The sequence below is a fragment of the Styela clava genome, chromosome 12 (assembly GCF_964204865.1).
Source record: "Styela clava chromosome 12, kaStyClav1.hap1.2, whole genome shotgun sequence".
In the NCBI taxonomy this organism is placed as follows: domain Eukaryota; kingdom Metazoa; phylum Chordata; class Ascidiacea; order Stolidobranchia; family Styelidae; genus Styela; species Styela clava.
In genome coordinates this window covers 20,759,919-20,782,434 of record NC_135261.1, presented here as the reverse complement: position 1 = coordinate 20,782,434, position 22,516 = coordinate 20,759,919, and the positions used below count along the sequence as shown (strand labels likewise).

Here is a 22,516-nt window from a genome sequence, read left to right as displayed (position 1 = left end):
CGTATTGGGTACGGTAATTTAATGGATAAAACGTGGATTTTATTATTATAACTTTGAGCAAAACTCAAAGTTTGGGAGCCAACTTGTCTGGTGTTTCTAATATACTTAAAAACAACTACTCATACTCCGCGGCCCCTATGCGCTTTATCGCCGTTATTGGTGAATTATTTTAAACTTATTATTTCTATTTTGAAATATCGATGTCCCGACAGCAAAGCTCTCAGCCTAAAATAACAACTTTCACGAAATCGGCCATTTGTCAAAATTTTCTTCCATCTTGCGACTGGTATTGGTACTTGCGGTGCGTTTTGTGTTTCCTAGACGCGGTTGGTACCAATGTTCAATCAAATAAGTGTTGAGATCATGGTTGATGGTTTTACACAAAATTTGATCAATGGAAGTATTTATTACTTGGGAAAGATAGGTTAGGTATGTGCTTTACAAGGTTTTCTTGATCTTGGTATTATGGTAAGGGACTGTTGATATAGGCACCTTATTTCTAAACCGACTTTCCTAGTGAAAGGGTAGTTGACAGGAGTGTAATTGAGACAGATATTGTCTCACAGCCTGTGTTTCAGTTAATCCACTCACTACTTCTACCGTAATATTTGAGGTTTAAAGAGTTCAATATTTGTTGATTATCGGAATGTAATCAATGCTTATGTATTTTCTATTAGTCTTAATGTCAACCAGTGCTTTAGGATACGAATAATGTTTTAGAAGTTTATGTATTCTTTCTGAGGAGATCATTCAAATGGCGATTACGACCTTATAAACAAACCTATTCATCTTTTTCTTTTCTTTTTGTCATGGTCTTACTTGGTTTTAGATAAATGAACATACAAATATTTTTTGATCACAGTATATTATAAACTCTGTTTAGTATTAATAATAATGTGTATCGGATTGTGACAAAAATATAATAGGCAGTTTCACCACTGGGAATATAGAGTTATTTTGTGATAAATGTTGAACTTATAGTTGTATCATATTGGAATTAAATGCGAGCTCTTCACTGTGAATATTCATGACTATCATGCTTTGGAATTACTATTGGATTTTGTTTTTATATTTGATTGTTGAATCTTCTGCCAAAAAGTCTCAAAGTGGAAGTAAAGGTTGTTGATTCAATTTTTCTAATTGGCCATTACAGAAAATTGTTATTAGCCAACCAATCCAACCTGTTTCTCAGCGTTCTAGTATTTTTTAAACACGTCTTTTCTAGTGTCTTTTAAACATTATGTATTATATTATCTTATTTTAATTCCACACACACACAACTCATTTCAAGAAATGGAGAAGGGGCATGTGTTGCCAACCTGTAACATAAGCTTGTCGTGTTACGATTCTATGCCTTATGGTGAAACTAACTACGTTCTTTCTAATTGATCGATTGTACAGAAGTTTATATTGTGGGAAATGATGTTAATGTATCAGTTAGATGACATGTTATTGACATCCATTTTCATATAGTGAATATCTTTTTCAATCTTTTTCTCTTGTTTTATCAATGTCAGGCCGAAATCCATGTGGAAAAAATAACGGAGGCTGCTCACACTTGTGCCTGATCTCGCCCAAACATCCATATTACACATGTGCTTGTCCTACTGGTGTAAAATTGCAGTCTGATGGAAAAACTTGTAATGATGGTGAGATATTTTATTCTTTATTTTGGGTGCAATTTATTTTAATCTGAAGCAATCCAAGTTTTTTCTTTGTAATTTTATTTAGATAAAGAATATTGATAGAAGAGTTTGCAAGTAATTAATGAATGTTGATTGTTGTAGTTGTTAGTTTATACTGGTTAATTGAGTTCCATAGCCTAACCAGCGTCCATCACATCAAGAAATCATAATTTAGGAAAACGGTCACTTTCTTCAAAGCTATTTAATGTGCACACATTATTTTCACATGAATGCTATTTGTTTGATCAATTTTATTTATTCATGACTATCTGCATTATTTATTTTTTGTATGATTTTATTGTATGTCAGGTCATACATGACATGAATAAAATTATGTACTAAATAATAATTCATTAATTGCAATGTATCTATCAAGAAAAAAAAATTTATCTTACAAATATCAGGCAACACCTTATTAGTAATATACTATTAATCAATTTCAAGCAGTGTTCTCTAAAATAATATATTTGTTAAAATCATGATATATTAATTAAGCTTCATTGCATTGTGCATACAGGGGATATAATCAGCACCGAAGAAAAATTGCAAAATTAACTTGCAAATTATATTTTTGTCAAAAAACATTTGGTTTTTGCATATTCCTTCTAAAGCTTACTTTATCATCTGCAGGTCCAGAAAGTATTTTACTGCTCGCCCGTCGGCCAGATTTACGAGTGATTTCGCTAGATACTCCAGATTATACAGACATCGTCGTGCCACTGCAAAACATCAAATATGCGATAGCTGTAGATTATGATCCAGTCGATGGATTCGTGTATTGGAGCAATATTTTGAAGAAAGCAATATACCGAGCTAGACTGAATGGCTCAGGTTTGTAGATGGGAATTCTGAACTCAGATGTAGAATAAATTTTGTTTGAACATATTGACAATTTGACATAAAACTTATTTTGATGTATACCCCTAATGATAGCTGGTTGTTTTAATATTTGCCATGAAACAGGAAGAATGGACATTTTGGTGAAATTATTCATTGACAATACTTTCACAAAGGTAAATTTCCTAACCGAAAGCCCTCGGAAAGTTGAAATTTCATGAAACAAACACTGATATTTCTAGAAATATTTTTTAATATTTATATTTTGATGACTAATATCACCGCTGCTGGCAAAATTATTATTAATTTGAATAAGATATGCTAGTTATGGCATGTCATTTTGTGCTTTATTTTTGTGTCATTGCGTTCAGTTTCATCCATTTTCAAACATTTTTACTAGATGAAGAAAAAATCATATCTGATGAAATTGAACAGTGTGATGGTATTGCTGTTGACTGGGTAGCAAGGAATTTTTATTGGGCTGAAGCTGGTAGAAACTACATCGCTGTGTCGAGATTAAACGGAACTTCTAGAAGAGTTTTAATTGAGGAGGGCATTGCTAATCCAAGGTAAGATAACCATGCTGTCTGTCACTGCTACTCCACCCTGAAAAGATTTTTTAGCAACCTAAAAGAAGGCTGATGGAGGTCACTCCTATGTAGCACGTTCAGCAACTGTAATTTTTCTGCTCTTGGACAATTCAGTTTAAATATTATTTTATAGATCAGAACAGTAAATTATACAGTGACTGGAATACCTCCATGTTGTTGTTGAAATGTTATGTTTTTGTGTTCTGACCCACTCCATTCTTGGTCTTAAATTAACCATTTGTACTTATAGAGCGATAGCCCTTGACATTGGCAAAGGACAAATGTATTGGAGTGATTGGGGCGACCCCAAGATAGAAAGAGCGTCAATGGATGGAACAGATCGATATGTTTTTGTTAATACATCTATTCAATGGCCAAATGGTAAGTGAACTAACTAAGATAGAAATTTTTTTAATTTTTATATTAATCATCGAAAAATTGAGTTGGATAATTTTTGAACGATGCAAACTGTATTTTTATTTTAAATTCTTGTGTTACAAATATCTAATGATCACATCATTGGTTTGTAAATTATGTTGATCTGTATACGACTGGTCTGTGTGCTAAACTAGAACTTTATCCTGAGTAGACCAAGCGCATGTACCAAATAAAAAAGAAAAATCTTTTATAATAGTTCTAATACTGGCAACATTAGTAAATCTAGTATTTATTAATTTATCATTATTAAACTTTATTGGATACGTTTTACCTCATCTTTGTTCAGAATTTCAGAATTGAATGTGTGTACATCACAAAATGAATATCTCATTCAACTAACGAGGTTCTCATTTTCTTTTACTAATTCTTTTTTATCAGGTCTTGCAATCGACCACAAAAGAGGATTACTATATTGGGCCGAGGCATATTTAGATAAAATTGAAGTTATTGGATTAAACGGTTCAGGCAGACGTGTTTTACTTGAAGAGAAAATTCCTCATATATTTGGTTTCAGGTCTGTTTCGTGATTTTTAAAATATGAAAAACACATGAGTCATTGATTCGTCTATGGCACACGCTTGTTTATACCTTTTGTGTATCAAGAAATTTGTCATCGTGTTTCAACCATCAGACGATCGGTCCACTAAATCTCAATTGATGTGACCCATTAGCTATAATTTGAACACTTCACATATTGATGACGTTATTTTGTTTTATCTATAATGAGTGGAAAGGTAAGGTGAGGCCTACAAAACAAAAGTGATCTACTGTATTTGTAATACTATATGTACAGTTTGGGATTTTTGACTTTTTTCAGCATATTACTTTCTATATTTTCCCTTTTTAATTTCAGCTTACTAGATGATTACCTTTATTGGTCGGATTGGGAAAAGAGAAAAGTGGAACGAATGCTCGTTAATGATAAAAGATCTCGTCATTCTATGATCGAAGAATTACCTGATCTTATGGGAATAAAAGCTACGCATATCCATCCCTCTAAGTTAACTAATCCATGTGCCAATAATAATGGAGGTTGTTCTCATCTGTGTCTTTACACGCCAAAGGTAAATTCCTTTGAATAGTTTCTAGGGATTCATATAATCTTGTGCTTCTCAAATTGTGATTACAGATTAACAAATTCCTTAACTATTAATTAGTATAAAATTTTAAATTGGAAGACTATTAATTAGTATAAAATTTCAAATTGGAAGAAATTTGCCAGCGTTACAAGACATAACATAACCAGTTGTAAAAATTCTCATGTTAACCCGGAAATGTAAAATACACTTTACAATGTTATTGTTTATGTGGAGATTTGTGAGCATCAGTGAACTTCAAAGAATCATATGTTAAACAATTAGTTAGCATTAGAATATTGTTTTGTTGTATACGCCGGCTTAAAATAAAACTCGAAATTTCAACTTTTGCGTAGTTAAGATTATGGTTCTACAGATTTGGCCAATTACCTTAAAATTTTCTACAAATTTAAAGATCATTTATATTTTGTTTACCTTGCTAATTTAGTCTAAAGTGCACCTACCTACCACTTTCGTCAAACCGACCAAATCCTCTCTTTCTAGGTGTTTTGTGTTAACAAGATATATATTTGACTATACAAGGGCCGAAGATAAAATAGGTATAAGTGCTTGCCCTATCTCTGGCTGTTGTATAGTCAAAGAATTAACTCAAAATATCAAACTAAGTCATTTGGAAGTATCTTAGTGGAATACTTTTCCTGAAAGGTACTTTAATTATGACTAATGCTTAAATGCAATAAGGTTGTTGTTCAGCTACTTTTTGTTAATTTTGCCTCATTTAGAACTCTCGTTAGTGCAGGCATTAAGGAGGAACCATGCTAATTGGATTTGTTAGTCAGAAAACTTTTTACGCTCAACTGATTAGCGTTTCTACACATTTTTCAGGCAAATATTTTTAAATGGGGCATTTCATATGCAGGAAAAATGGGTTGACCTAAATGACCTTATCAATTTAACAAGTTTGGCCAGGGGTATTAAATGTAAATCATGTTTGACAGCTATACTATGCTATAGTTTATCTCTGATGAAATATATTTTTTAAGCCAACTGAATTCCAATCAGGATATTCAAATCTTGAATTCAATGAAACTAACATTAAAGAAGTGATAATATGCCATATCTATCATTCTCAGATATAGTTTTGTCATAGCTGTTACCCCTAAAACGGGGTTAGCACTAATTGTTCTGCTATTGTTTTTCTCTTTGCATGGCAGATATGTAGCTGGACTTATCATTTTTGTTCAATTTCAAGATATTTTTTTAAATTCTAAATTTGGTGAAACATGATTCTACTACATGTACAATATCATGCGATTGTTCAAATAAAAATGTAATCCAATTTTTTAGCATTACTTTTGTACTATTAGAATTAGATTAAAATATATCTACGGTAGATTTGATCAAAAGGTCCCGGCATCATGAAATCTTCAAATTTGTCATGATAATTTATGATATTGTAGATAGATATGATCAAAACAAGTTTATAAATATTAGTTACTCAAGTTAATCAAACTCTCAAATGAATGATATAATCTTTTTTTTCCTTTATTAATTGATATATTATCAATTAGAATTTCTATGTTTTTCAGTGAAATTTACAACATTTTCAACCAGTTACGATTTATATTAAACCTTATAGCATGGTTTAGATATTTCAATCCTGGGTGTTCCTATGTGTGTAAAAAATCAATCATCGGTACTCGGTTTTCCTTAAATCATTCTCATTTGATTCTTTTCGAAACATAACGTTCTACCGAGTGTGTCAAGTGCGATAACGTTGACCTTATGCTCGCTTCCTTTCATATCAAATAGCCCATGTACTATTTTTCAAGTGTGATTGTACCGGCTTCTTTTTATGAAGATTGACTGTTACTCGTGATAACTTTCATCTTCAATAGTGACATTGTTTTGATCTATATTCTATATTTTTTATCCTGTATTTTTCAAATAGCTGTGGTTCTCAAATCTCAACTTTTTTTCATATGGCCGATTGTTGTTATGCGAACATTCTTTATCCCATTATGACTGCACACGAAATAAAAACTATTAAATGTATTGTAAAGGCATAAAATTCAAATAAGCGCTCAAAAACATATTATTCATCTAAGGTATTTCACACTTTCTCCACCACTAATAATATGGTAAAAAGTGGCAGGTTGAATTTTTTTACGCATGGATCATTTAAATATAGGGCGAACCAAAAGAAACATAACACTTGAATTTCTCAATTTCCTAAACGAATATGAAAATTTATTTAACACTTGAACTTCTATTTATGTATGTTTGTACCTAAAAGTTCCAGTAATCTAGGACTCAGAGATAGGAAATGATGTTCTCTCCAGAGTTGGTTCCTATTGACCTCATCACTCTATATCTTACAGGGAAAACTACAGCCCACGGGCCAAATCTGGCCCATTAGGTTATTCAATCTGGCCTGCCTGATGCCACCATAACCAAACTAAAACCAAATTTTGGTGTTTTAGCTAAAATAGCTCAAGGAATTTGTTGAGATTACAGATTAAATGCTGTTTTATCATGAGACTTATTGTTTTTCACTTTTGCTTTTGTAACACTGTAAATATTTTATAAAATTCAACATTTTACTTACATGGGTGCCCTAGGTGGGTACAATTTTTGGCCCCTGGTCAAAAAACCTTGCCCACCCTTGCCCTATATGTACTGTATAAAGATTGTCATTACTATGACTGTTAAATTTTGTCTGACAGATTTTCATCAGGAGTCATCAATTCAACCACCTTGTTTTTTATTCTAGGGTCCAAGGTGCCAATGTCCTAATGGACAAGAACTTTTATCTGACATGCGAAATTGCATTGAGCCAGAAGCTTTCTTGTTTTTCACTTTGGCATCTGCCGGCGTCAGAAGAATATCTCTTGAAACCGCATTGAAAGGAAGTATCCAAGTTCCTTTTCCACAGCACGTTGATGCCATACATCTCGATGTTTCAGTAGATGACAACACCATCTATTGGACTGATAATGACAAGAAGGTTTGTAGCTGATATAGAACATCTTCCTAGCCTAACTGCTCAGCTAATAAGCTGACTTGACAAATAAGTCAAGGACCATTTTTAGTACTGGAAATGAGGGTTTTTGATTTATGTTTTCATCGATTATATTTTGCTAATTATTTTCTCGATTATGCACCAATGTGGTCGGACACTCTTGCACTCTTTCTTTGCAGTGTTTACAACATTTGTGCCAAAGCGCCTTGTTTTCATGATTTATTTATTACACTGATTGTATCGGTAATTGCTTTTACTGGTGATGCTCACATAAATGTGGCAACATCGAATATATTAATAACAGCAGAGATGTTTGCGATTCACACAGAGAGGAACGACGATTCATGAAAACTGACGGGGAAGGCATGTTATTGTCCCACTTTTCCAGAATTTTTTAGTCCAAATCTAATAGTAAGCCAAACCCTGAAAATCAGACTAAGAAATTTGGTCCAGAAAATCTACTTATCAGCTGGAAAATATGTCATCTAACAAATATATTATTTAGTACATACAGCAGTTTGTTGAAATAAAAATTTCACTAAAAATGATTTATTATGAGTCTTGGCTCTGAATAAATGCAAAATTTCATTTTTCATTTGGAATCATTGCAAAGACTTGGATTTTTATTTGTTTCAGCAAATATTTCGTGCTTCTATGAATGGAACAAATGTTCAGAGTGTTGTAGACCAGGGTGCCAGCACACTGGAAGGAATTGCTGTGGATTGGCTTGGACGTAACATCTACTGGGCAGATTCACTGACCAGTCGCATTGAAGTTGCCAGAATGGACACTACCAGTCGTCGTCCAATTGTATTGAATGATCTTGATTTTCCATCCAGTGTTGCAGTGGATCCAGTCAATGGGTATGTCATAGTTTTTAAGAAACTTTTATAATGGAAAGTTGATAATTGACTTGAATGACTTAGAACAACTTTTCAAAGCATAATCTTCAAAAAAAAGGACTATTCAGGAAATACATTTGGTGCTCACGTAGTGTGTGTACCAGGTTAGGGTTAGGCCATAATTTTATTCTGACTTTCTTTATTAGGCTATAGTTCTGTTACGAGTTCTTGGACTGTATGTGTTAGCTAAGTGAATATACCACATTACCCCTGCACATAGGCTTGTGTCCCTTCACACAACTTGATGTAAAGTATGCGAACAAAATTAGTTACCTCCATTTTGGTACACATACTTCCAGAGTGCCATACATTTTACATATTCTTGTGTTACTGATCTATTTTTTTGAAATATGAGAATAATGCTATAGAGTTTTTCCATGTTGTTTATATCGGATAAAATTGTAAAGGACTGTTCAAGCTTTATAAATATGATGCGTTGGTTTTAATATAAATTATTCAAAATATTTTTTTAGGTTCATCTACTGGTCAGAGTGGGGTAGGCAGCCTAAGATTCGACGAGCTCATATGGATGGGTCGCATGTTACCACTCTTCTCGGAAATGGTGAAATAGGTCGAGCAAATTCCTTAACCATAGATTACGAGAACAAACGTCTATATTGGGTCGACATTGATGCTAATGTAATATATTCATCAAATATGACGGGACAAGATAGATTGTCAATATTTTCAAGTGTCGATAAAGCAATCTTCATAATGACATTATACAATGACTATATTTACTGGACAAAAGGCAATTCCATCGAGAGAGCCAACAAAACAAATGGAGCAAACAGGTGAAACAAATACAAGATAGATCATGAATTTATGAATATATCGCCGCCGTAGAACAAAATACGCTTACGTGACGTTTTGAGAAAATAGCATTGCCGCAGTAGCATGCTTCCAACAGCCAAACCTAAACAGGGACATAAGGCTCTATCTTAAATTAAAACTAATACAAGTACAGCTTCGAAACTCAGACCAAAAGATTGATTTTACTGCGGTGATGTGCAATACTCATAAATTCAAACAAGTTTTAATCAAAAGTTTTTTTATTTTATGTATAATCATATAGTATAGTTTTTTTTATACATATTGAAGTTTGTTAAAGATTGTCTGTTAGTATTACGGAAGTATTTCATTTTTATGCCCAGTGCGCCAGTGGTGCCAGCATTGGACTAAATGTCGGGGCTAACCTACAATCATTAACGAACATCAAACCACTTATGATGATGTCAAATATGAACGAAAATGCAGAAACATTATGGTTTGGTACTCCCGTAGTATGTGTACCAGGTTGGGGTTAAGTCATAATATTATTTCGATTTTCCTTATTTTAGTTCAATTACGAGTTCGGGGACTGTCTGTGTTAGCCAAGTCAATATATCCCCTGCCCATAGGTTTCAGTCCCTTCACACAACTTGATGTAAAGTAGGCATACAAAATCAGTTACCTCCATCTTGGTACATACACTTCTGGAGCGCCCAATTTTGTATATTGTAATCAAAGCGTAAAAATATTTTATTTTTCAGGCAACTCATTCAAGAAGTCACACATGGAGAGGAAATCCATGATATGTTGGTTTATCACACATCAAGACAAACTGGTGTTTCAGCTTGTTCTCATGCAAATGGTGGATGTGAACACATATGTCTATCTGTACCTGGTGGCACTCATCAATGTACTTGCACAGCACATTACAAATTGAAAAAGGATAACGTCTCTTGCAGTGGTAGAGACAATGTTTTATATTTGATATCATAGTAGTCATTTGTCATGGTTTGAATAGTTCTGTGAATAATCTCACAAGTCACTTGTTTATTTTCGTAATATTGGCTAATCAACAAGATGTCAAAGGTGATATAACAATTGAAACTTTATCAGCCACTCTGACACCTTTTGACACTTGAGCAGTTATCGAATATAAATTATTATTTTGTCTTCTGAGAAGTTTTATTTTGGTTACAGTAATCAAAAATTGTCCTTGAAAATGTTATAATTTGAATTTATTTACAGAATTGGAGTATATGAAGAGTGTTATATGTTTCTTGGTTTATAATTGCAGAGTAACATTTTTGGGGCTCCCGAAGTATGCGAACCAAGATGGCGGACATCGGAATGTAATATGTGTAATAGGTTAGGGTTAGGCCATAATTTTAGGTATAAATACTACGGGAGGCTCTTGGCTAGTCTTCGAACTGATAAGAGGACTAAAATAAGGAAAATTGGAAAAAAATTATCGCCTAACCCTAATCTGTTACCCATGTTACGTTCCGATGTCCGCCATCTTGGTTCGCATACTTTGGGAGCATCCATTTTTTTTGTAATATCCCAGCCTGTCAATTTATCACTAATCCAAGTACATTCAAGCATATCCATTTTTCCTTTAATACTATGAGTATCAACTGAGATGCTACTATCAAATGACTCAAACCATTAGAATTACTTTTTTGAGGTTCATTCCTAATTTAAATGATCTAATTTTTTATTTTTAATTAAATTTTTGCAGCACCAGAAACATTTCTTCTGTTCAGTCAAGATAGATACATCAGTAGAGTAGTACCGAGTCGACAAAATCCAGATCCTGCTGCAGTTCTACCTATTCGTAATCTTGGTCATGTGATTTCTATCGATTATGATCCAATTGAAGGATATGTTTATTGGATTGATCAAACTCTCGGAGAAATAAAAAAGTCAAGAATGAATGGAAGTGAAGTAAGTTTTTATACAGTTCAAACCTGAATGATTCTAGTGCTTCTGAAAAATTGGTGGATTTTTGTATAGCGAGTTTGAGTGAGGGTGTGGAAACACTTCATAAAAAAAGAGTGTTATTTTATCATATTTTAAAACTAATTTCTCAAATACTTTTAGGTAACAACTGTTCTATCCAACAACAAATCAAATCATCATCCCTATGACTTGGCTATCGATCCATTTGGGAAATATTTATTCTGGACGGATAGTTATAATAATACAGTAAGTTATCACCGTCCACCACTTTGTCTTTTTCTATTTTTACCTATATTTTCAGCTGTTGGAATATCTCCAAAATATTCTAAAATGTTACATTGTCGAAAGTTATTTTTTAAATACTGATTTGTTTATTACCTGTATGTTGCTCTTTTGCTTTAGTAAGTTTTTATTCAATTAATCATAACATGTTCATTTCATCGCTTCGAATACGACAGGATCTTTGGTTGATAACGACATGTAACCAATTCTTGAAGTATCCTCATTTCGTCATTGCTTTAAAATATTTCCTTCTGTAATTTGAGTTTTTTTTCATCTAGATAAATATTATGCAACTGGATGGCACAATCATTGGTACAATTGTTGAAAATATGGTTCGAATCAATGAGAAAAGAAAATTTATCAGACCCAGGAAAATTGTAGTTCATCCAACCAATGGGTGAGCTGATTTATGTTTATGAAGAAGTTCCTTTAGAGAAATTTTATATTTAACATGTTTTATTCTCACTCAAAAATAAATAGCAGATATGATTGGCGTCCGAACTGAAAACCCTATCCTATAGACGAAATGCTGTGCCGATTTGCTTATTCCACAAATACTATAAATGGATGTGTTTTGAACTTTTAGTACTTTTTTGTTCAAAAAAGTTTTCAGTTGTGGGTTTAGCCTTCACCCACCATCTCATAGTATCACTATTTCATAGTCGTTTTACCAATCATATCGGCACGAACTGCATGAAGTCTCTGGTCAGCTGGTATTTATTGAAGCACAACCCCACACTATACTTTTTTTAAAGTATCAGTATCTCTTGGCATTTAAGTGATTGCCTGTAGCTTTGCTTAGGATCATTCTTTTTAATTTTTGAGTAAGTTCTTGTGAGCGAACTGTGAGCTGCCGTTCTTAAACAAAAAATTGTACAAATATTTTGAGTTACTTTTGGTACTAATTTTCTCCTTTTTTTAACAGTAAAATATTCTTCAGTAGTGAATGCCCATCAGATGATGATTCATGTCGTACCTCGATAATTTGTGCTGATTATGCAGGAAGAGAAGTTATTTCTATAATTGATCGAGGTATAGACAGGGTCACTGGTCTTGCGATTGATCATGATGCAGAAAGGTATTTTGAATTCATAGTTGGTAAAATATTTTTAAGGGCTGGTGAAATAATCATGGGTAATTGATACATTGAATAGGATGGAAGAAGAAATGCGTTGATACGAGAATATAACCACGTTTCTAAATAGATATTTCTATCAGTGAAATGATTTCATTAGTATTATTCTAAATGAATTACAATTACACTCACAAATGTATATACTGATGGTTATGGCTAGATTCAGATTTGGTTTGAAAATATACATAACAGATATATGAAAATAGATCTGACGAAGCCATAACACCTCCTGCTTATATTCATCCACAAAGTTTTTATTCATCATCTTTTTTTCTCAACTCAGATTATATTGGTCCAATGTTGGTTTGCAAAAAATTGAAGTGAGCGACTTGAACGGAAATCATAAAAAATCTTATCGTGACGATGTAAGCAAACCTGGAGCAATAACTATCCTAGGATCAAATGTATATTGGGTGGATGAAACTGTAAGAATAATTTTTTTAACTTTTTTATTTTCACTCGTTTTTTATTATTTTATATTTTTTTTCAACTTTGATTCATGAGGAATATTTTGGAATATTAACAGAAAACTGAACTACCCAAGAACAGATAATCTTATTTAGCTATGTTCCCTTGTACAATATTTTCACATCAGTTTTAGATTGCCGATTTTTTAGGTTGGAGCTACGGCTGGTTATCAAATCGTTACTGACAAGAAATCAGGACATTCAAAAGTTCTTCTAGGAATGATGGAAGAACTAAATGACATTGTTGGCGTGACCAGTATTTCGAGGAGAGATTTTGGTATGTCACGTGAAATTGAACTTATTAAGAAACTTGTTATTTGATATGTTGTAACAATTTTTAAAAATGTATTTTTATCATCAGCTATGCTGAATTAAACTGTCTATCAGTGCTGTAAACTTTAAAAAGGTAGATAGTTTGCCAATAACTTGAGAAAATATGATTCTGGTAAAGCATTACTGGGATACATAGTTCTTGAAATATATGAGTTCATGTTTGTGATAAGTGAGAGTGAACACAAATTTCGATGCTCCAGAAGTATGTGTACCAATATGAAGGTGACTAATTTTGTTTGCCTTTTTTACATCAAGTTGTGTAAAGCGACTGAAACCCATGGGAAGGGGCCAGGGGGTACATTCTTTTGGCTAACACAGACAGTCCCTGAACTCGAAATATAACTAAAATATTCTCAGTTCAACCAGAAAGTTTAAGGGAAATCGGAATGAAATTATGGCTTAACCCTAATTCCTGGTACATATACTACGGGAGTACCCAAGTTTCCGCCATCTCATAACTATGAGCAAAGTAGCTTTATCTTCAATGTTAATATTATCTTTAGCTCAGCATCCGTGTACCAAAAACAATGGAGGATGTTCACATATCTGTATTGGAAAAGACGACGGAACAAACAAATGTTCTTGCCCAAAGCATCTATCCTTGATTGATGACTTCAGCTGTGGTTCGTTTGTTGTTCTACATTTAGACATTTGTCCAAGCTAACTGAATATTTCTATATATAGTTGTTATTATAGTATTGAGCTGTTTCATGCTGAAACTTCAAGTCCTTTTGAAATGATTTTTAAAAGTGCATACCATTTGATATCACCCCTGGTCTGTTCATCTACCCAATTTATTTCGAACATTTTTTGTCTGTCTCAATCGTTTATATATCTTTCATAAACCTGTTACAAATGCAGGCATTAGGAAACTGTTGTCATTTATTTGGTTCAATAGTACTATACTTTGTTCTGTGGAACTGAAAAAAATTAAATTTTTATTATTTCTTTTCTAGGTGAGTCCAGCACTTGTAAAGCAAGTGATTTTATTTGTTCGTCTCAAGGTAGTGATAAACCTTGTATTCCTGCTAATTGGAGATGTGACGGAGAAGAAGACTGTTACGATGCTTCTGATGAACAAAACTGTCCACCATGTGATTCTCCAGACAAATTTCAATGTGGTACCGGAATGTAAGTGGAGTATTCTATAAAATCTTGAGTCTGTTTTATTTTCAACTCTCTCTGGATTCTATTTTCTGACAATGTTTGGTTATCAATTGTAACAGATAAACAGTAATTTTTAAACACTTGGATCACCTGATCTCAAATCTAACCAAATCATAAGGCCTACTAGTGCTAGATTTAATGATAAATTGTAACTTATTTACCTGCATGCTGGTTGATATAGGTTTATGAAATATGGCAGTACAATGTAAAAAGTTTCAGACTACCATAATTTCCGAGAAATTTTGTAATTTTTTGGCCACATGTTAAAAAATTGGATGTGAGCGTTAATCTTTATTTTGGCAATTATTTCATTTTTGCAGGAGTGCAGAAGACGCTAGTCAGATCTTAAATATAGTACCTTGGACTGACATTGGTGCCAAGCAATGTATTCCCGTCGGCGAACAATGCAATGGAAAAGCCGATTGTATCGATGGTTCAGATGAACGGAATTGTCGTAAGTGATTATAAGTACAATGTTTTCCAGTTGTTAAAGTGGGCAGTGATACAAAAATATGTATTGATGCGCAATATATAAATATAATTTGTATATTATTGATTTGGAACTGTGGATAAGTTGATACTCGTATTTGAATTATTGTCTCCATATGTGTTTGTTATGAAGAAGCAAAAAGATTCGAACAGGCAAAGAAAAAAGTGAATAAAACATCAGTGGTAGTAATAGTCAGTCTAGTATTATTCATGTATCCTAAAGAAATTTTTACTCGTCCTTTATCAAATATCAAGGGTAAATATGTAAATCCTCTCCTATCCTAAAATGTTTTTTTTTTTAATCAGCTTGTGCAGAGAACCAGTTTACATGCAACAACAGACATTGTATTTCCAACAAACTGAAATGTGATGGAGTTGATAATTGTGGAGATGCCTCTGATGAAGATTGCCCAAGTATGTTCATATATTAGTTATAATTTAACGGTCAACTATTGAATTTTTCTAATTGAATTCATCGGAGTTTCTTGTAGTCACCGGGGGACTAGGGTATTGTGTTTTAAGCTCTAGGTCTTTTCTTTTTTTCCACTTCCTACCTGCATCCGACTATCCGTATGTGCCAAGGATACTCGAAAAATATAGTATTAAAGTGATGGATAAAAATAATTTGATCTCTTTCCATGAAATAAGCAATTATACTTGTGAGAAAAAGGTTTCTCGTAATTATTTGTAAAATTATAATTATATTTACTGTACTGTGTGATAGCTCATACGAGAGTAATTCTGATCATACAGTACTTACAATTAACTGTAAGTCTACTGAAAATATTATAATATCTAATTCACTTTCATTATATTTTTCAATATTCATTCTTCTCTTTCGTTCCTCTGCCTTTGCTTCTTCTCTGTCAAGTGTGCAATCACTCTTCTTCTGATTCATCTTTAAAAAACTATTATCGTCTGAAACTAGCAAAAAAATGGGAGAAAGACCATTCAATAGATGGTAATTTCAAAACATTTCTTTTCACTTATCTTCTCTTTACTATCTATATTCATTTATATTTATAATTTGGTTCAATGATTCAAGAATTAATAATAAATTTAGCTGTTAAAAATACAACTTATCTAATGATTGGATAAATCTACAAAAATGTAGAAAACCTGCAGTTATGTCTTTCGCAAAACATAACAATGCATTCATTTTTGTATTTCTCTTCACGGTTGGAAAAAGCCTGTGCCTAGGTCGCTAGGAAATGATTATTTAATAGTAGGCATAAATCGAACTTCATTGCATGTACTCATTTATCAGTATGGCACAGTTCTCCGATTCCAAGAATAACTCCCACATTAAAAGTCATCAAATTTAAAATTGAAAGCAAACGCCTCCGTTAAGTCAAAAATCGGCACTGCACAATAAACTAAAAGGAAGCGCAATCAGAATCATTGAATTCGTCAGAAAAAAAAATATTTCGATTTATTCAAGGAAAAATTTTTTTATCGTAGAATTCAAGAGTTTTTAGCAAAAGAAAACGCAATTTTGGTCACAGGATGGCGATGAATTTAGATCGAGACAAGCATTCCACGATCAGACACATATGCCGGCGGACGCCCTCATTTCAGAGACGAATGGAGTGTTCGTTTTATTGAACCAAATGCTAGCGAAACAGAGAACTGTGCCCTACTGATCGTTGTGGTTATAAATTGGAAGACTAACTGATATAACAAGGCATGGACACCATACATGCTAATTGATGGTTTTAACTATTAGCATATAAATCGCCCAAGAAGTGTGAACTTATCATCTTTGATAATCATTCTAATATTGTTGTTGCTTTTTATTCAGATACAACATTATCACCTGGTTCATTACATGACTCCACTACTTGGATTATTGCTGTTATCAGTGTTGTTTGTATCACAGCTATCATTACTGTAATCGTTATCAGCTTCAGAAAAAGAAAGGTAAAGGTGTGTAACTCGTATGTGAATATTGTATTGTTCAAAATTTATTGAAGCATGTACTAATTTTATCACATGAATTCTGATGCAACATTTTTTTGTTGTTCGATATATTGTAATTTATGGAATACCATAAATTACTGGCAGAGGAGTCACAGGTGGTTTCTTGGGCCACATAAATCAAAGAAAGGCCTTGCCAGACGGTATAATGTTCAGAATTAAAATACTATATGAAAAGATATTATGCAGAATGTAATTTTAACAAATCTATGTTTGCTTATGTGAAGACTTTCTTTTTGTTGCAAATAGCATAAAACGCCTCAATCCAAATACACAAAAAGCGTTACTTCCTGCTGCTACTTCTACAGTGACTACGATATTGCAGGCATTAGTATGCCATTGCCTATCTGTGAATATGTATGTCTTCATATATGTATATAGAGTGATAACTCATTTTAGCATCATCCAGTTTAGAGATTAGAGATAGACCTAAGCTATGTGCTATCTATTTTAACAAAAAATCCTATTTAGGAGACAGTTTTCAGTTTTCTTCTCATTTTTACAGTCAAGGAATGATATGCATGGAAACGATATGCATGTCATGTACACAGCTCGCTCATTGGGAGGAATCCAAGTCAATGTTGAATTCAATCATGGCGATCATATTGCTCAAGTTGATCATAGTGGAAACACATCACATTCAGCAAAAGCTCAAAAGAAGGGATCCGGTCACTCAACTGCTTCCGTTAACTTTTCTATCGGGCCGAGGAATCCTGAGGGGGCTGCACCAATCGTCGATGCTCGTTTGCCCCAACCTCATCATCCTATTCTTCCTGGTCCACAGTTGGGACCTTATGGAACAATGCGTTATGCAAGTACTTACAATATAAGTGATCACATGATGCTTCCTCAGTTCCAGAAACGACCACATATTACTGGTGCTTCATCCAGTAGTTCAAGTAGTAGAACGAATAAGCAATACTTGCCGGTGAGTTGACAATTTAATAATAATAGAATTTTTTTTCACCTCCGTGTTTTACTTTTTTCTTGGCAAAAACCTCACCCACAGTAGTTTTCATACATCGATCATATTATATTTGGTACTCCTGTAGTGTGTGTACCAGGTTAGGGTTTAGGGTTAGGCACTAATTTTATACCGATTTTCCTTATTTTAGTTTGATTACGAGTTCGGGGACTGTCTGTGTTAGCCAAGTGAATATACCCATAGGTTTCATTCCCTTAACACAACTCGATGCAAAGTAGGCGAACAAAATTAGTTAACTTCATATTGGTACACACACTTCTGGAGCGCCTTATGTTCTTCACATTCACATATAATCGATTTGACATTACTAGCATTTTATGGAATGTTTATCAGAAATTCATTCGCTCGTACAAAAACACATCCATTCATCTTCTGTTTTTAAAAATCTATAATTTTTTACAGACACTCAATCCACCTCCATCACCAGCAACAGACAGATCTGGGTCAAAAAGTGCAGGTGAATGTCAATATTCATCTGATAGTCCTTCTACCAGAACGGCTGCTTCATACTACAGATGCCGAAATGGTCACAGGCATAGCAGGTAATTTTTATGTATTTATTTTTATTTGGTTTGGTTCGCTATCCGATTGAATACATAAATTGTGTCATCAAATTTTTTGAAGGGTTTCATTATTTAATTATTCCCCAAACATTCTTTTCATGTCTTCTGTGTTGGTGAGATTTTGGATTTCCAATAATTCTTGAAACTTCTAAATTCAATTTTTTTTTGTTTGTTCAGGAGAATGTATCACCACCATGCTTATATGCCTGCACCCCATCCAACTCCTTGCCCATCTGACTCGTATGACGATTGTTCCTACCACAGTGGCAGTGGCAGAGAATTCGATACATTGAGTAGGAGGAGTAAATCTGGCGGGGCACCCACATCTCCTCCACCACCTTATTGCCACTTCTATCACCACATGTGTGTTCCTTATATGGGCTATAATGGGGGTTATCACCCATATATGCCACCTTCTTCGTATCATTCATCCCATCATGGGTACAGGACCCCACCTTTGGGACACGAACCCCACCATCATTCATCATCATCTTCCGGGTCCACAAGACTCAACCCACAAGAATGCATGGGGCCATGTTGTAGACGGCAGACCGGTAGACACTACCATTCTTCTTCACGGAAAGGTAGTAGAGGTATGTCGTCTCATCGACAACCGCCTCGCTACAACGCAGTGCCCTTTGAACTGAACAGTGACTCTGATCCGTTCGCACCACCCCCTACACCTCGCAGTCACTACATGTCCGATTATTGTTGCACTCACGATGAGGCAGAGGACAACCAGGATGATGATCCTACTCGATTTGTTAATCAATTAGAGGAAGAAGTAGAAGATGACGATTCTAAAGATACAGATCCTCTTATTAATAAGGATCCGACATCTGAAAACAATGATGATGCGTCTGTTCATCAACAACTTCTTAAAACTAAGTGTGAACCAGCTGATGAGGGAGAGGTTTTCCCCTCACCTCAAGACGACAACTCCTCTCCAAACGTAGAGGAGAAAGCAGACGAACCTCTTATTCAATCAGATCCCTCAAGGTCATCTTCATCAAATACTGAACTTGATTATCCAATTTTTGATCCCCCACCTTCCCCGGTAACTGATTCCTCATAGTAACTATATTCTATAGTTGTTTGTTAAATTTTAACAATTCCAGTTGACAATTATATATATAGCGCATGATTGCCACCAGGTATATTCATTTCGATATACAAATCGAATCGATTCCAACTCAATATTCTTTTTTTCAAATTGGTTGAAGATGTCTTTTCTTTACCTTATTTTTTATCAAGTTTGATTTTTTTTGTAAATGAAATAATAAAACAATGTTGAAATCTCTTTCTGGCGAGTGCTTTTATTAGTATTACTTTTGTTATTTTTCTACTATTACTTTCACTCTTTTCTTTCATGTTAACATATTCTTGTAAAATTAAATGCCATTTTAATAAGGTTCATGTGATAGTGCCATCATTTTATAGTTGCCTTCTTGTTATTATGTTTTAAGGTTTAACCTTTTATAAGCCTTTGATTGTCATGATAACTTTAGTGTTAGTTTGATGCATTATTTCGAAAAATTGTGAAGTTTTCTTTTTTTTATGCTTTGTGCCCCAGACAAAGTAGATGTGCATTTTAGATTTGTAACAGAAAACGCCAAAAACAGTAACTTTTAATGTTACATGTGTGAATGTGTTTATACCTCATTGAAAGCTTTTCAAACTAAAGTTGGAATATTTCAGCGTTTTTTATTAATTTTTCATCTCACAGCTTTTCCTTCTCTTAACTAATAAATCTCATTTCGCATGTTTTACAATGTAAGGTCTGAAGCACGATGTCACGTTAGAAGTCACAACGATATGTTATGTTGAGGCAATCTATGACTATCAGTGTTGTTAAGTCCCAATAAATAAATTTGAGATGGAATAATTTTATGGATATCCTCACGTTATTAACAATTCATTACTATTAACTGTCTATCGAAGTTATTGCAAATATTTTAGTGAGTTATAGAATCTTATTTCATACAATTTTTGAATTTATACATTATAGCCTTATAGAGTATGCCAGTTGTGTCCATGGTTTATATCTAATAGTTTTATTGGCTATTATCCTTGAGCTTCGGTTCGTATTATAATGAAAGGGTAATTTTGTTGTATTCTATAAATAACATTGAATTGATAAAATGGTTGCACCATTTTTTACTTTACCTATATCACCCACTCTGACCTCCGTTTATTTTATTTTACGATTGTGATTCAACATAATATTAAAGATTTGTTTCTGCCATTTTTATTATATTATGATCGACCATTGGCGCCATTCGCATGTTTCAAGCGGGAACTAATATGCATCTGAACATTGCCAAGACTGTTGCCACCAAGACAAATTCGAACCTAAACCTTTAATTCCCAAATCCATACAAATTTTAAATATAGGGAAGATCAGTAGTTCAAAACTTGCAGAATTTTCATTTTCACAATTTTTTTTTTTTTTTGAAATAGGTAACAATTTTTTAAAAGATTTTTCCTGGGTGTTCCAGGGAAACAATATTTTTGTGAAAAATCGCTTAAAAAAATATTGTTACCTATTTCAAAAAAAAAAAAATTGTGAAAATTCTGCAAGTGTTGGACTACTGATCTTACTGTTTCCATTTAAGGTAAGTCATTCGATAACAGATCCTCAACAAAACAAAATTTTTGACTTTATAACCCATTTTCTCGGTTATTTGTTTTTAATATTTTCATGGTTTGATTCTTGAGTTTTAAAAGCATTTTATAAATTGTATAAATAATGGTTTTAGTTTGCCGTCATTGTTGGTCCTTTTTTACGCGTGCTTGTTTATTTGTTTGTTTGTACCTGTGTGTGATTGTTCGTAGATTGTTTTTCTGATTGAACATAAAGTGACTTTTTGAATTAAGCTGAATTTGTTTTTATCGAAGTGAACTGTTGCTAGGATACTAATTCGTGGTTGAGCAGAAATATGAATAGATTTCTACGTACTGCTAGGCAGGCCTGCCCAACCTTTTTCGCCTCGCGGGCCACTTTTGCATAATGAAATTCGTTGCGGGCCGCACACGTTTGTACGAAACTTCAATACCAGCTAAGTCCTGATTTCGTTAGAATTTACATAATACATGGAAAGCAAGTTTATTAACAAAAAATCAATCAATTTAATAATTATTCACTGGGTAATTAGTATAAGGCTGGCAAAATATTCCAATATTAAGTCGAATATTAGAATATATGTTTACTATTCGAATATCTGGTAACACAGGGCGTGGACATTAAACTAGCGGGACGTTGAATCAATCATTTCACAACGCACTTGTGGATTTCTGACGACCACACGATAATCTGCACACAACTTTCACCAACAAACAAAGAGGTCAAAATTGAGTGTTATATTTGCGTCAAGTGTTTTTTATTGATTGATTTTCAGTGCCTATATATTATTGTCTCAATTTTTAATGAGCATAATGTCGCAGGAACATCAAGTTTTTGTTCGTAAAACATCAATACAATTATTTAATGAAGTAACCTTACAATAATGTCTGGACGAATATATATATATACTGTATGTATAATTTGAATATGTAGAAATGCCAATATGTAGAAGTCATCGGATACGCAGTGACGACATTTCCGAAATTTTGTTTAACGCATACATAACATAAACAAAAATACAAACATAAATTGACAACGAGTCTTGGAACCAGTAGCAAAGATATTGTTGACTTTTTATATTACGTTTACGATGAAGACGATCAAAGCCGACACGAAAGAAAGCAATCAGAATGAATTTAATTTGGAAGTTTCGGTTCCAAATTCATTCCTATTACTGCGCTCAGCGTTCGTCCCTAATGATCGCCTAATATCTATCGAGTTCGTCGAACCGGACGCACACTTTCGCGAAAAATA

At 33.5% G+C, this 22,516-nt stretch overlaps 1 protein-coding gene across 3 annotated transcripts in view; it reads left to right on the top strand.

The window, feature by feature from the left end:
• Positions 1–21,515, top strand: part of LOC120330268 (low-density lipoprotein receptor-related protein 6-like) — a 40,518-nt gene extending 19,003 nt beyond the window's left edge. The window contains exons 1-25 of one of the 3 annotated variants that reach the window (XM_078118815.1): positions 948–1,118; positions 1,518–1,649; positions 2,316–2,516; positions 2,923–3,091; positions 3,363–3,493; positions 3,929–4,064; positions 4,404–4,614; positions 7,361–7,594; positions 8,246–8,472; positions 8,985–9,305; positions 10,044–10,243; positions 11,021–11,226; positions 11,383–11,487; positions 11,802–11,920; positions 12,449–12,601; positions 12,942–13,083; positions 13,276–13,402; positions 13,962–14,081; positions 14,415–14,589; positions 14,946–15,079; positions 15,421–15,528; positions 16,916–17,040; positions 17,597–18,019; positions 18,479–18,618; positions 18,817–21,515. In XM_078118815.1, coding sequence (XP_077974941.1) covers positions 1,028–1,118; positions 1,518–1,649; positions 2,316–2,516; positions 2,923–3,091; positions 3,363–3,493; positions 3,929–4,064; positions 4,404–4,614; positions 7,361–7,594; positions 8,246–8,472; positions 8,985–9,305; positions 10,044–10,243; positions 11,021–11,226; positions 11,383–11,487; positions 11,802–11,920; positions 12,449–12,601; positions 12,942–13,083; positions 13,276–13,402; positions 13,962–14,081; positions 14,415–14,589; positions 14,946–15,079; positions 15,421–15,528; positions 16,916–17,040; positions 17,597–18,019; positions 18,479–18,618; positions 18,817–19,714 — 5,028 coding nt within the window. In that variant the 5' untranslated portion in view covers positions 948–1,027 and the 3' untranslated portion in view covers positions 19,715–21,515. Of the gene's footprint in view, positions 1–947; positions 1,119–1,517; positions 1,650–2,315; positions 2,517–2,922; positions 3,092–3,362; positions 3,494–3,928; positions 4,065–4,403; positions 4,615–7,360; positions 7,595–8,245; positions 8,473–8,984; positions 9,306–10,043; positions 10,244–11,020; positions 11,227–11,382; positions 11,488–11,801; positions 11,921–12,448; positions 12,602–12,941; positions 13,084–13,275; positions 13,403–13,961; positions 14,082–14,414; positions 14,590–14,945; positions 15,080–15,420; positions 15,529–16,915; positions 17,041–17,596; positions 18,020–18,478; positions 18,619–18,816 lie in introns of those variants that run through there. The other 2 variants (XM_039397149.2, XM_039397148.2) reach the window with 2 other exon arrangements.
• Positions 21,516–22,516: the final 1,001 nt, after the last annotated feature.